This window comes from Denticeps clupeoides, unplaced genomic scaffold, assembly GCF_900700375.1.
Source record: "Denticeps clupeoides unplaced genomic scaffold, fDenClu1.1, whole genome shotgun sequence".
Taxonomy (NCBI): domain Eukaryota; kingdom Metazoa; phylum Chordata; class Actinopteri; order Clupeiformes; family Denticipitidae; genus Denticeps; species Denticeps clupeoides.
In genome coordinates, this window is record NW_021630122.1 from 52,218 (window position 1) to 65,154 (window position 12,937).

At 43.3% G+C, this 12,937-nt stretch overlaps 1 protein-coding gene across 1 annotated transcript; it reads right to left on the bottom strand.

Moving 5' to 3' along the window:
• Positions 1 to 294: 294 nt before the first annotated feature.
• On the bottom strand, positions 295 to 12,082 carry LOC114784194 (uncharacterized). The gene is made up of 9 exons (XM_028969403.1): positions 11,796 to 12,082; positions 10,698 to 10,830; positions 9,489 to 9,654; positions 9,198 to 9,307; positions 8,561 to 8,724; positions 8,059 to 8,078; positions 7,691 to 7,827; positions 7,222 to 7,382; positions 295 to 7,083 (listed from the first exon to the last, which is right to left on the bottom strand). Exons 2-9 carry the CDS (start codon positions 10,808 to 10,810, stop codon positions 1,601 to 1,603), a joined length of 6,354 nt encoding a protein of 2,117 aa, XP_028825236.1. The 5' UTR covers positions 10,811 to 10,830; positions 11,796 to 12,082; the 3' UTR covers positions 295 to 1,600.
• Positions 12,083 to 12,937: the final 855 nt, after the last annotated feature.

Below are 12,937 nucleotides of genomic sequence, written 5' to 3' on the forward strand. Positions count from 1 at the left end.
AAACTGACCACAACACTTCCTCAGATGAAATATGGAAAAGGTAAAACAGGAGTTCTCAGACAAATAACACCTCATTTAGTATATATAGATTAATGTCATAAATAATAATATAAAATAGTATTAGCTGTCCCAGCTCAGCACCAAACCAAAAGAATCCTATAAATATATATATAGGTAGGTTCAAACAATCTGACGGAGTTGCATCAGGAATCAAAATTTCACTGTGGGTGCTGACAGACTGAACCCCAATCTGTCTGCTCCAACTGTTCCAACACTTCATGTAAAGTCTTTTAGATACTTTTTTTTTGTACAAAACCATGAAATGTATTGTTTTTTTTTTTGTGTCTATTTTGTCAATTTATCCAGTGATACGGTCATGGTTTTTTTATGAACAATTTGTAGGACACACATCAGGTATCACACGAGATACACGACATACAGCTGGGAAAAGAATAAAAGAAAAAAAAAAAAGATTCCTGTAAGACCATTTGAGGGAGTAATAACCTGCAGCACCAAAACACAACTGGGCTACTGCCACATAAGAGATCTGGTACAATAAAAAAAGGGGACAACTACGAGCATCACAAGTGATTGTAGTCTAATTCTGACCATACCGTAATAACCAAAACAATCCTATGGTTGCATAGGGATAAGTTTCACTTAACCCCATGCTGATGTAGAGGACAAACATCAAGCGACATTCAGCTGAAGAGCAGGAAAATATATTATATCAGGTCGCATATCTCCCAATGTACCACTTGAATTCATTTGTTTTGGCTGCCCATCCAGATGTCTATCCATGACATTCTTGAAAGAATTCTGCTCTCCTATACAAAAATGTTGATGACATGGAGTTTAAGTGCACATAGTAAAAATATATAAAATATTTCCTTACATCAGTAAAACAATTAACTAACGAACAAGAAGCGGTGTGTGTGTGTGTAAGTGGCAGCTGCCAGGATTACACTGCACCCAAGGAAGTGACCCAGTGGATTTGCCCTGGAATCTGAAAGCCTGAGAGAGGTTTCAAAGCACACGCTGTTCGAGTGCAGTGCACTCATGTGCACACCACAAACTCCTCCTCTTAATTCAATTAGGCAACGCACGGCAGATTCTAACATAAATAATGAAATTAACATGCACAAGCATGCATGACCTAGATCCTCTTCCACATATTAAAGTGAAATAAAAGTGAAATACATCATTTAGATCCCTTCTTGCAGAGAGCAATGTCTCCATCTTGTGGTGAGATTGTGCCTTAGCGGCTAATGAAGGGAACGTAGATGGAGCAGGAAGGGTGAAATTATTTATGATGAGAAATATTGTGGAAATTATGGTAGTTTGGTGCTTTTTCCATTACAATGTTTCAAAACACATGTGCTTAACTGAAAATAGGACTACAGAGCTATTTACTTCCATCTTATTATATATTATTTAGTTCAAATACACATTTTACCAGAAATAACAGCTTACTTGTATAATGACCTGCTAAATACAAAAACATTGTAAAATGTAAAGAGAATAGTTAAAATTATAATCTCTCTCTTGGACCATACAAATGTATTAATAAAGCATGAACTGTTGAGGAGATGCCTCCACATTAGTCTGTGTAGTGAAGATCAAGATCTACAGTGCCATCGGTGACCACTAGCCTGAGTCTTTTTGGTTTTCGTTCTGACAGAGAGGTGCCAAACGAGTGGCCCGAAGTAGAAAAATGGTGTGAAACAAACTGGTGGCCTCCTGGCTGTCCAGGCAGCTGAGAGTCCTTCCTTGTTCTTTCCTCCTGGCCCTTCAGCCCTGAAAAGCCACCCAGAGAAGGAGAGGACAAATAACTGTGGGATGAAGGGCCGCAAGGCTCCAGAACCAGTCGGCCTTGGGTTCCAGATGGTTCCATGAGACAATGGTAGGTGTAATTTGGGGTAGTCACCCCTGAATAATTCAAGGCTTCAGCCTCTTCACTGTAACCCATTGTGACAGAGTGATCACCGGTGAAGTTGACCACGTAAGGAGGATGGGCTTGGTGACCATAGACCAAAGAGCTTGTCTGAGGTTTGTTGATCTGTGTCTCTTGGCCGGAGGCATTGGTGTGACCTACGTGAGGGCTGTCTGGCTGCGAGACCCCCGGCGAGAGGGATGAACTAAAGGAAAAGTCTAAAGGATCACAGTGAGAAAAGCAAGGCTGTTTGCTGGTAGACAGAGAAGATTCACTGCAGGACAGGTGGGGGTTCTGGGTTGGGGCCACCATAGCATGGGGTTTCTCATGATTTGTGCTTTTGTTTAGAGGTAAGCTGTGACTCTGAGAGCTTTGGTTATAAGAGAAGACTGGTTTCTGACTGGAAATGTTCTTGATACAAGCACTGCCTAAGGTCTGGGTCTTGTCGGTAGAAAGATTTGGAAATACACCGGGGTGGTTCTTACTGGCAGACGTATAATAAAAGGGATGAGGTCTGGTATAATGGAGGCTGGACTTGGGGTCTTTGCCAAAATTCTGGCTGTAGAGTCCACCTTGACGAAAGCCTGATGCAGAATTTAAATGACTAAAGCTTAACTGACCTGAACTGATACTAGTCTGGGACTCTGTGGTCACGTCACCTCTGCAAGTATTAAGTTCGTGTCTTCCACCTTCAACCTTTACTGCATTACTCACAAAGTTAAGCAATGGCTTTTTGTCATAGATACGAGGGAACATATCTCCGGAGCCCATCACTGCCTGTGGGTACGACGTGGACTTGCTACCAAACAGAGGAGAGTGGAAGGGTTTTAGCGGCTGACTCTGGACTGAGAAGTTGCCTGAGCCTGCTACAGACCGGCTTGTGGTGCAAGACTGCACTTTATTTGAGGAAGTCTGTGGGTAGGTAGCACCATGGTTTTTATGCAGTGGTGGGACTTTGGCAAATTCAGGGCGGCTCGAGGCCGCCCTCAGGTTTAAACTGCATCCAGGGCCAATGGAGCGATTAGCCTGAGTTTGGAATCTAGGAGGGGAGGGTGGATGCCTGTTGAACAGGAGCAAGTCTCTGCGGTTGCAGCTTGCTTTGTCATCTTCGGTAAGCTGTACACTTTTGGAGGCTTCCTTGGCACTAAGATTTTTTGCCAAGGGAACATCTAGGGAAAAACGACCACCACTGGAGTCTTTGAGCGAGCCAAAACACAAGTCTTGGTTACTCAACATCCTTTCTTTGGAAGACAAGTCAGGTCCACCAGAAAGTGTAAAATCAGGGAACCCCAAATCCTCAGTGGCACTAAATCTACTTCCCGGACTTGGAGAGCCAAGATACGGAGTCTCTGGATTCCAGGCATTGGGAGGACTTTGGGAGAAAGGACTGCTGAAAGACCCTGTGTGCTGAGGTTCGGCCGGGCAGAAATCCACAAGGGATGTCTGAGTATTACCTTGATAATACCCTTCCAGATTCAGACAAGGAAAATCCATAATGTCTTCTTCATCATTGACAAAGTCAAAGTCAGAATTGGTCAATGGAGATTTCTGCGGGAACAACATTAGGGGAGACTGTGATTTTGACTGACTTGTGGTGAATGTGGCGCCATTGTCAGAAGCGATTTTTTCGGGTTGCGTTAGTGCCTGGAGCCGGGAAAGACTCTTATTGATCTGAAGCAGGTTTTGGCTAAGGCAGACACTCTTTTTCACATCAAAGTCATTCCCTGGGTCTTTTTTGGCCTGCTCGTTTCTCCCCAAAACATCTGACATTTTCTTGCTGCTTGTTCTTGTTCTGATGTTCTGATTATTGAAATGCTGCTCAGCCACCTCTTCTGGGTAGGGCGAATTAAGAGAGAGCGGTGAAAGGGAAAGCGGTAACTGCTCCAACTTTAAAGACGGCCGGTTCCTGTTGACCTTACAGCTTGACTGCTTGTGCCGCTGTGACGGAGATTCACGCTCTTCTTTCACCTTGTGGAAAGTCAGTACTCCGCTGTGCATGACATCAGAGAAGATCGGGCTGTTTTCCAGCGCTCCTTTTCCCAGATGTTTATCTTTTTCATCAACTATCCACTGACCTGCTGCCTTCCTCCGAAGCCGAATTGGACTCAAAACCCGCAAGTCTGCATCGTCCATTTCTACTTTGAGAGCAGCTTCGGTCTTTAGCAACTCATGTTCTGATTCCTCAGGAATAGATTGTTTCCTTAGGTTTTTTCCCAGCTGAGCCTTGCAGCCACTTGAAATGTTCACGTCTCCAACTAGGTTTGCATTGCTAACCAAATTTGAACCTAAACACGACGTTTCTTTAAGTTTCCATGGTTTGGGCTGGATTTTCTTTGTACATATCTCCCAGGCCACTTGACCCGCCTTCGCAGTTTGCGCCAATTCAAGACACTTCTCTGCCTCCTCTGGCCCCCATTCGCCTTTAGCCATTTCTAAATTTAAGACTGACACAGAATCCAAAATAGCTTTAAAGGGGTCTGCCAAAAGACATTCTGGTAGGGGGCTTTTTACTTTTTTAGGACCACCAGCACCTTGTTCTGGCTCATCCATTTCCCACTCTTCTCCTCTCTTTCTCTTCAAACGAATTTTCAACTTCTTGCTTTGTTTCTCCTCTGTCTCACCACAGGAGGTCTGGAAAGGTGATTCATTCAGAATGCAAGTAAGCATTTCCTGCTTTGGCCCAGTAATGTTCTCAACTTCTTGCTCTACCTCCTCTGTACAAACCAAGGATCCCTGACTCTGGTCTGAGGAGGAAGTGGTACATTCAGCATTCTTTACGTTTTGCTCATCTCCTTCCACCACCTTCTGGCTCTGAGGACTTTCTGAAGCCAACTCCTTTTTATTACTGTTTACTTCCTCCTGTGTGGACACTACTGGTCTAGTCTTAGCGTGTCCCTTACGATTAAACGCTTTAGCTTTCCGAGTCACACGAAAACACTCTTTCCGTTCTCTGCTGTGGGATTTTTGAGGTTGTGCATTCTTCTTTTTGTTTGCCACTTTGGGATGTTCACACTTCGAGGCAGATGATGACGTAGCGCTTGTCTGCATCACTTGTCCTGTGCTGTTCTCTGTTAATGTGGCCTCTCTCGAGTCAGGTGAGGTAAGATTCATGTTCATATCTGAATCAGTTTCAGTTGATTCTCTAAACGTCCGTTTTTTCAAAGGAATACTGGTCTGTAGGCAGTGCTCCTTTGTCAATAGTGAGGAAGTTGGGAGTGTTTCAGAGGGTGCTGGTCTGCTACCGGAGATTTTGCATTGATTTTCTGGCATCTTGTTAATTTGCTCCGAACTTGTATCCCTGGTAGATTGATTTGGGACACTTTGTTCAACTATTTTGGTTTTTTTCTGTACCTCCACATCTTTACAACTCACCACTCTAAAACTATTGACCAACCTGTCAGCATCGGAAGAGGCCAATCGGCTTAAAAAATTTCTGACAATTTTATCTGAAACGTTTTCATGCTTTCTTGGTCTGGCAACAAGTGAATGTAAAGATTTATCAGTGTGAATGCTATTCTTTAACTCCTCTCTCGTTTTGCAAAATACGTCAGTCAACAGGACCTTCACTTCCTTAATCAAGCCACACCCATTTCCCCTGTACAAGAATGGGTCTGCCTTCTTTTCCTTACAGTCGACAGTTTGTGCATCTTCATTCTGATTATCTGCACTTTTCTCACCATCTATCTCCTCACCCGTCCCTCTTACATGGCCTTTAACTTTATGACGACCTTTCTTTGATTTTCTCCTAAATTTTGACTGACCTGTTCTCTTTGCAACGACCTCAATTTTCTCTCCGGCCTCTGACATTTCATCAACAGCATTAGCATTGTTCGCAGCCTTGTCTTTATTCAGCCATGTGCTTTTAGCAGCCTCGACTGGTGTATCTACGATAAAAGTACAATCATCTCTGCTCTCTGTGGCTACCTCATTTTGTGGCCTATCATCTACAGACTCAGTGGCATTACAGTCATTTTCTGCAGTATGAGACATATTACACATGACTTTCAAAGCCCCGTCTGCACCATGCGTGTTAACAGGCGTAAAATATAACTCCCTCACTGCTTTCTTACCATCAGGAGCCACAGAATCCCTGCCACACCCCCTTCTCTTTCTCAGCCGGCATGCAGATCTTTCTCCTTTGTCTGTTTCAATCCGGCTCGCCCTCCCTGACTCTGCCTCTCCTGGGACTTGCACCCTCATAAGACTGACAGTTGGATACAATTTCAGACCTGCTTTGAGAGAAAGATGCCTGAAAGACAGGGGAAGGAGTGCCAATGAGGGACTGGTGGCAGGACGAGCATCAGTGAGCCCACTTTTGCTCCTGTGACTGCTGGGCTTGCTCAAGGTGACCTGCTCCAGATCAGCCGGACCATCACCCGAGGTTCCCACATCAACAGGTCCCAGAATAAGATGTTTGTCCTTGTGTGACATATCTGAATGCTGGATTTCCTCCGCTTCTAAGCCAGTGCCAGGGTTGATTTGTTCACTAATCTTGTCTGTGTCTCTAAGGGTGGCTGAAATGCAATCCGGTATTCTTTTAACAGTTCTACGATTTTTGGACCGTGCTCTTTTGCTTTTCAAAAATCTTTTTCTTCTGTTGAGAATTCTGGTGTTTAAATTTCTTTGACGTTTATGGAGCATGCTCCTAGTTCTTAAAGAAATTGCAAGAGAGGACTTACGGCCATTCCGACGAGCAAATGAGTTTGGAGGTAAAGAATAAGGCTCCTTGTACAGATCATGGTGATTCTTCCTTCTCCATGAAGTGCTGCTAGTACTGCACTTACTGTCCTCCTCCTCACTGCTCATGTTTATTTCTGATGTCACTGGTGCGAAGGCTTTGTTGCTGCTCACTCCTCTGTCGAGCTTTGGTCTTGCACTTTCAATCCGGCACAACAATTCCCTCCCTCCTCCTACTGGGTCCTTGCAACTTAGCAGAAAATCGGTAGTGTGGCGGTAGAGGCACACGCTGACGTCCTTCAGCTGGAAATCACACAGCGGTGACAAGTGTATGTCCTGATCATCAGAAGACAGTCTCCTATCCACACTGGCACACTGCTCTCGTCTCCATCTGCTTGTTTTTGTCAGACTCCTGCTCAGCGGCTGGGCGTTTCTCTTCATCCGCTGGGAAAATGAATTCCTTGAAGAGAGAGCTGTAAGCAGATAAAGTAATGTGGGAACCAATAAGAGAAGAGAGAAGAACACAACACATTTTAGCGTGCTGCATGTCAAAGTATTCGAACTGTTTTTGACAATAAGATTTTAAAAATGTATCCCCTTTAGGCATTTACCTTGATTTGGCATTGGAAATATGGTTGTTGATGTGCCATTGCCTTTCATTGCCCTGAGTCGCAAGTCTGTCTCTCTGAATTTATACTTTCGTCCGGCTGGGTCAGTGTTGTCTTCATAATCTTTCTGTGTTTCCCTCTGCCTAAAGGACCCTTGTCCTCTCCTTACATGCACACATACACACACAAAGAATAACATATGGCTATGAGTAACACGACACAATAGAGCTACGGTACTCAGTTGAAAATCTGTGATAATGATGACTCCAAGGACCAGGACAATCGCAAATTTAGATATTTGTGCTTAACAAATTTTCTTTGATGCCAGACAACACACAGAGCATATTAATATAACCATAGATAATGTGATAAACACATAATATATTGATTTAACAATTTTTCAGTTAGCAACTTAAAGTGACATTGCACAGATATTCACAGATCAACGATGTATGAGAAACTTGCCCCTTACCGTTCACAGGTGCAGCACTCACACATTTCATTGTCCTCCCCAAAAAAACTGTCACCATAGTAACAGGTGATCTCCTCCCCTGGAGAGATGGGCCGAATGACTTTTACACACGCCCCGTTCTTCTCACCAGGGACAAACTACAGACATGGAAAAAGTTGAGCAGATGAGGGCACATTGAACCATGCCAGCAGCAAACAGGGATCTAGCTGTTCTCTGAGTTTTACTTTAGGTACTCACAGGTACAAAAAAAATGATAAAGGGCCAAAATCAGCTGATAGGAGAAATACAGTGTTACTGACACTATCCACAATGAAGGCTCAGAAGTACAAATGACTCACAAGAAAAGTTCTCCCTGGTGGGTTTCTTACCTTACAATTTGGTCTGCAGTCTTCACGCCAAAACAAAAAGAAAGAAATGTGTTTTTAGAACATCAAAGACAAATCACTATTTCAAGCTGCTACCCAACTGCACTATACATGAAAAGACATCAAAATGAGCCTACGATTCTCATCTCAGGGGAGACAACGGTTGATGCAATAACCCAAAATACTAAAAAAGTGATTTCCTGCTATATTTGTTGGGAAGGGGGGGGGGTGAACCTTTACCATTTTTTTTAAATTCAAGCTTTAATTGAATTTAATGTATCTGCCTGTGGTGCCTGTAATATTGGTTTTGATTAAAAAAAAAAAAAAAAAAAGACAAAAGAAAAGAGCCATAATACATAGACTGACACAGAGACTCGGGTAATGGTTTTATGTAGCAGAGTAAAACAAACCAATAAGGTTAATTAGACCACCCTACTACTCTATGTTTTCGGATTAAATAAATTTTCGTGATCCCAAACTATCTCGTTCTGAATGGTTCTCCTACCGTGGTTGATGAAGGCAGCAGGTCCGAGCCAGAGCTGGGCACAGCGTTTGCGAGTGGAGTACATCACGCTGAAGTCGTTCACTCCAGCTCTAAGAACCGCACTGTCGGCTGGGCTGAGCTCTGCAATGCAGCCCTGCAGAACCTCCATGCGCTCCCCTACGGCCCTGTGAGACATTAAACAGAAGACAAGCAGCATCCTTTAAACAGTTGGTCCTGTAATTTCAGGACATTTTCAGTTCAAATTGTAGGGGATAAACGTGAATGAGTTTTGTAATACACTGCTCGTATATATACTGAATTTCTGCTTAAGCTTATATGCATAATCAATGAGCAGAGAAAGTCATAAAATAAAAATTTACAGAATGTGAAATGATGGGGAAAAAAAAAAAAACAACTTTTAGAAAACATGTCTTAACAGCCCACTTCACCAAAAAAAAAAAAAAAAAGTGCAAACTAATTATTTCACCCTGTATTCATTATTTACAACATGTTTCAATTTCAAGCATCCAATTACAGAGCAGCAGTGTAACGGCGAACGCATCTGATGGAGCGAGGTGCAAGGTAACCGAGTGACTTCGGGTCTGCCGCGAAGTAGGCAGCATTACTAGCAAATGGCCGAGTAATTACATAGTCCTACCAGTGTCGCGTCGATGTGATCTTGGCTCCGTTGGTTTCCGAAGAGTAGCGATCACAAGACTCAATGTGAACGCCGCTGTCCAGCAGGAAGGCTGTAAGATAACGATAAACCTGAAAGAGAGGGGAGTAATAAATAAATAAATAAATAAAATTCCATAACGCTGGCTGGCTTAAACACATGTTTACTGCATGTGCTGAAGTCACCGGCACCGAAATGACAGCATTCACATTTCTGACATCATATTTATAACACCACAGCAACCACTGGTATTGTGGGCGGGCCGTTGCTCACATGCTGCCTCAACATCTCGAGCCGGTGAATGCCCAGGTTGGTGAAGTATCCACAGGCCCAGTCACCGACAAGCAGAGCCTCAAAGGTGGTCTGGAAGTCCTGGGTGTGCTTGAAGCGCAGCAGCGCTTCTCGGAGGTAGCCCCAACGCCGGATCTCTGGAGGCTGGCTAAAATGGGGCAAGAACATTTCAGATGTTAAAACAACTGAAGGCCAAAGACGCAGTTTTACTCATAATGGCCATGGATGTACATGAACCTCAAAACACTCTTAATATAATACTATACAATAGGGGTGTGTATTGGCAAGGATCTAATAATACATGGGTCACAATACAATTGTATCATGATATATTGTGATACTGTACATTTTTTCACATTTCACTGAAAATGTAAAACCAGAGTTCATATACAAGATGCTGTAAACAATCTGTGTGGAATGAAATTACATTAATAATTCAGCCAAAACATCATAACTTAGAAGTTAATTTTGGACTAAGTTTGAATACAAAAATATTGATATTTGATGTCCCTGTATTGATACAATATCAACACGTAAAAAAATCACGATATATTGCTGTATCGATATTTTCTAACACCGGTGTATCGGCAAGGATCTCACAATATATTTACATTTACAGCATTTATCAGACGCCTTTATCCAGAGTGACTTAGTCAGTTGCTGCAGGGACAGTCCCCCTGGAGCAACTCAGGGTTAAGTGTCTTGCTCAGGGACACGATGGTAGTAAGTGGGATTTGAACCTGGGTCTTTTGGTTCATAGTACCATGATACATGGGTCACAATACCATGATATATTGTGATACTGTACATACTGCAATATTATACTGTTCATCACAAGATGCTGTATACAATCTATGTGGACCACATTACATTAATATTTCAGGCAGAACAACATTACTCAGAACTGAGTTTTGGACTAAATTTGTATCCAAAACTATTGATATTTGATGTCCCTGTATCGATACAATATCAACACGATATATTGCTGTATCGATATTTTGTAACACCCCTATTATACAACAACATTTATCCAGACCTTCAGAACTAAAACGAGAGTGCCAGGTACATGGTACATTACAGAGTTAAGCTTTTAAAAGATGTGACCTACTACGTAAACTGCCTGGTAGTTAGCATGAAATTAATTAAGACGAACGTGGTGGTCGGGAACTTTCTAAGTTTTGTACGCAGTACCTGATGTTCATCTTGTGGGTGCTGAACCCCAGCAAGGGGTCGAGCACCAGACTGGTAGCCAGGTCATCCGTTTCACACAGCTCCCTCACGCTCATTCTACAGGATCCTTCCATGGCCTCCCACCATCCGCATGCTAAAGGGAAAGCAGAGGAAGAGAACAGCAGCCCGTCACATCAGCGCATCTGACTGGACAAGATCACGGACTACACAGTCTGCTAATATTTATTTAGCACTGAAATAGTGAAATCATCATCATCATCCCTGACTGTCCAACATCCACTACACGTTAATCATTACTGTGAACACCTTCGAGAACAATGTGCAATAATGTGCAACCCACACACACACTGTACATAAACCCGACTCCGTTATTTATTCTTCTCATATGTACATAGCGCTGTCACCTTATTGAGCATTTTGCATTATTCTTGTACTATTTTCTAAATGCACCGAAGGAGCTGCTTTTGATCTCATTTTGCATGCATATAGTGACAATAAAAGCCATTCCATTCTAAGATCAAAAGGCCTCGCACTCAAAAACAGAGAGCGGCATTTTTTATTCCTTCTTATCTCGTCCTCTATTCAAATATATTTGTCCCCATGCACGGGTTGCAACTGAGAATGAAATACAGTTCCTCCTAAACCAACAGCGCTAGTAACTGGTAAAACAGAAGAGAAAAACGAGAGGAAAAGGACAGGAAGAACAGTAAAAGTTTCGAATTACAGAAAAGAAACAAACATTTACTTGATCAACCACCAAACCGTGGACACTTTTTAGTGAAATGTCACCAAATGTCACCGCTGCAGTAGCGAAAATGTAAGATTACGCGCAGCCCTGACCCCGCGGGTCACGGAGAGAGCAAGTTGCATCGCCGGCGGTGACATTCCGTCGCAAAAACCGGCGGCGGCGTGTGACATTAGCGAGCGAAGGGAAAACAGGGGCTGGCGACGTAACGCGTAGGTCGCGTAGCACGACAGCGCAGAAGCTTTAAAAAAAAAAGCGGCGCTGGTGTAAAAAGAGACGCCGGGAGAACCGAGCGGGACTCTCCGGGGGACTTCGGCGGGCGTCTGGGGGGAGGCGAGGAAGGGTCTGTTTACCTGACGGCCTTCCTCCAAATTCCTTATTAGCTTGTTCCGTTGGTGCCTCAGGTTAGCCAGCTAGCCAGACTGGTAGCTGGCTCGCTAGCCTAGCAGAGAAAAGGGGTTGCCTGCAAGCGTCCTGGAGACTCCGGCGGAACGTTTTCCTGTATTCGGCGCCTGGTTGAGAGCCCGCAGCCCGCAGCGAGCGCCGTGCTCGGTGGACGAACGTACGGAACGTCAACGTTTACTCGTTAAGATTAGTGTCTCTCTGCACAGAAGTTGATTTTCTTTCACATTGCGCACAACCTACCCGCCCACCCGGGGATGTAACGCCATTGGCCAGCGAGCGCACCGGAGTCACGCCTTCTTCTCGAAACCTGCGTTCCTATTGGCTCGCTCGGACGCCCGTTCGTCGGTCCTGAGCCTGCTTGGCCCCTGACGGCGCACAACAACCCGAGGTTTACCGTTGAATCAGTCGGATGGATGAATTACTGGGGTATTAATCACAAAGTAGAAAAACGTAAACTTACACAGGATTAGGTCATTTTCTATCATTTCAGATTTGAAAATAAAATTGGGTTTTTTATTATTGTGTGTTGCTTGCTTGGACATTTGCATATTATGTCACTAAGGAAAACGTAGATATGGTGTGTTGTTAGCGCCATTATTAGTTAAAAAAACATGACCGTTAATTCTTTATTCTTCGATCACACAATGATAATAACTAGTGTGTTAAATTTAATGAAGACATATTCATAATATCGGGCTGTAGCTGTGTACTGGGATTTTTACACTTCTGAAAATGATCCCACGTTTGTTTGTGGTCTGAATCGATGGCCAGGATCAGTGCCATAAGAGATGACAGCAGAGACCCAGTATACAAATACACTACCTTTATTTTATATCTACTAACAGAAAGACAAAATCTGTGATTGGCTGAAAAAAAAAAAAAGAAAATTTACATTAAAAAATAGCTTACTTTCCTTTAAAACGTATTGTCTTGAACCTATTGTTTTGACTCATAGTTTGGATGTCTGTAATCTCTCCAGCAACAGAGCATGGAGGAAAAATCTTCCCTGATAGGTTAAAATAAAGCACACACCCACACACACGCACACAATATAAATAGTAATAATACCCTAAATTCTCACTGCTGAATA

Bases quoted from the DNA above. Each gene is read 5' to 3' on its own strand.
- LOC114784194 (XM_028969403.1), bottom strand. From the start codon at position 10,810: ATGGAAGGATCCTGTAGAATGAGCGTGAGGGAGCTGTGTGAAACGGAT. The intron at 9,308-9,488 runs GTGAGCAACGGC...CCTCTCTTTCAG, and splicing joins TCGAGATGTTGAGGCAGCAT to GTTTATCGTTATCTTACAGC. The intron at 7,084-7,221 runs GTAAATGCCTAA...ATCTGCTTACAG, and splicing joins ATTTCCAATGCCAAATCAAG to CTCTCTCTTCAAGGAATTCA.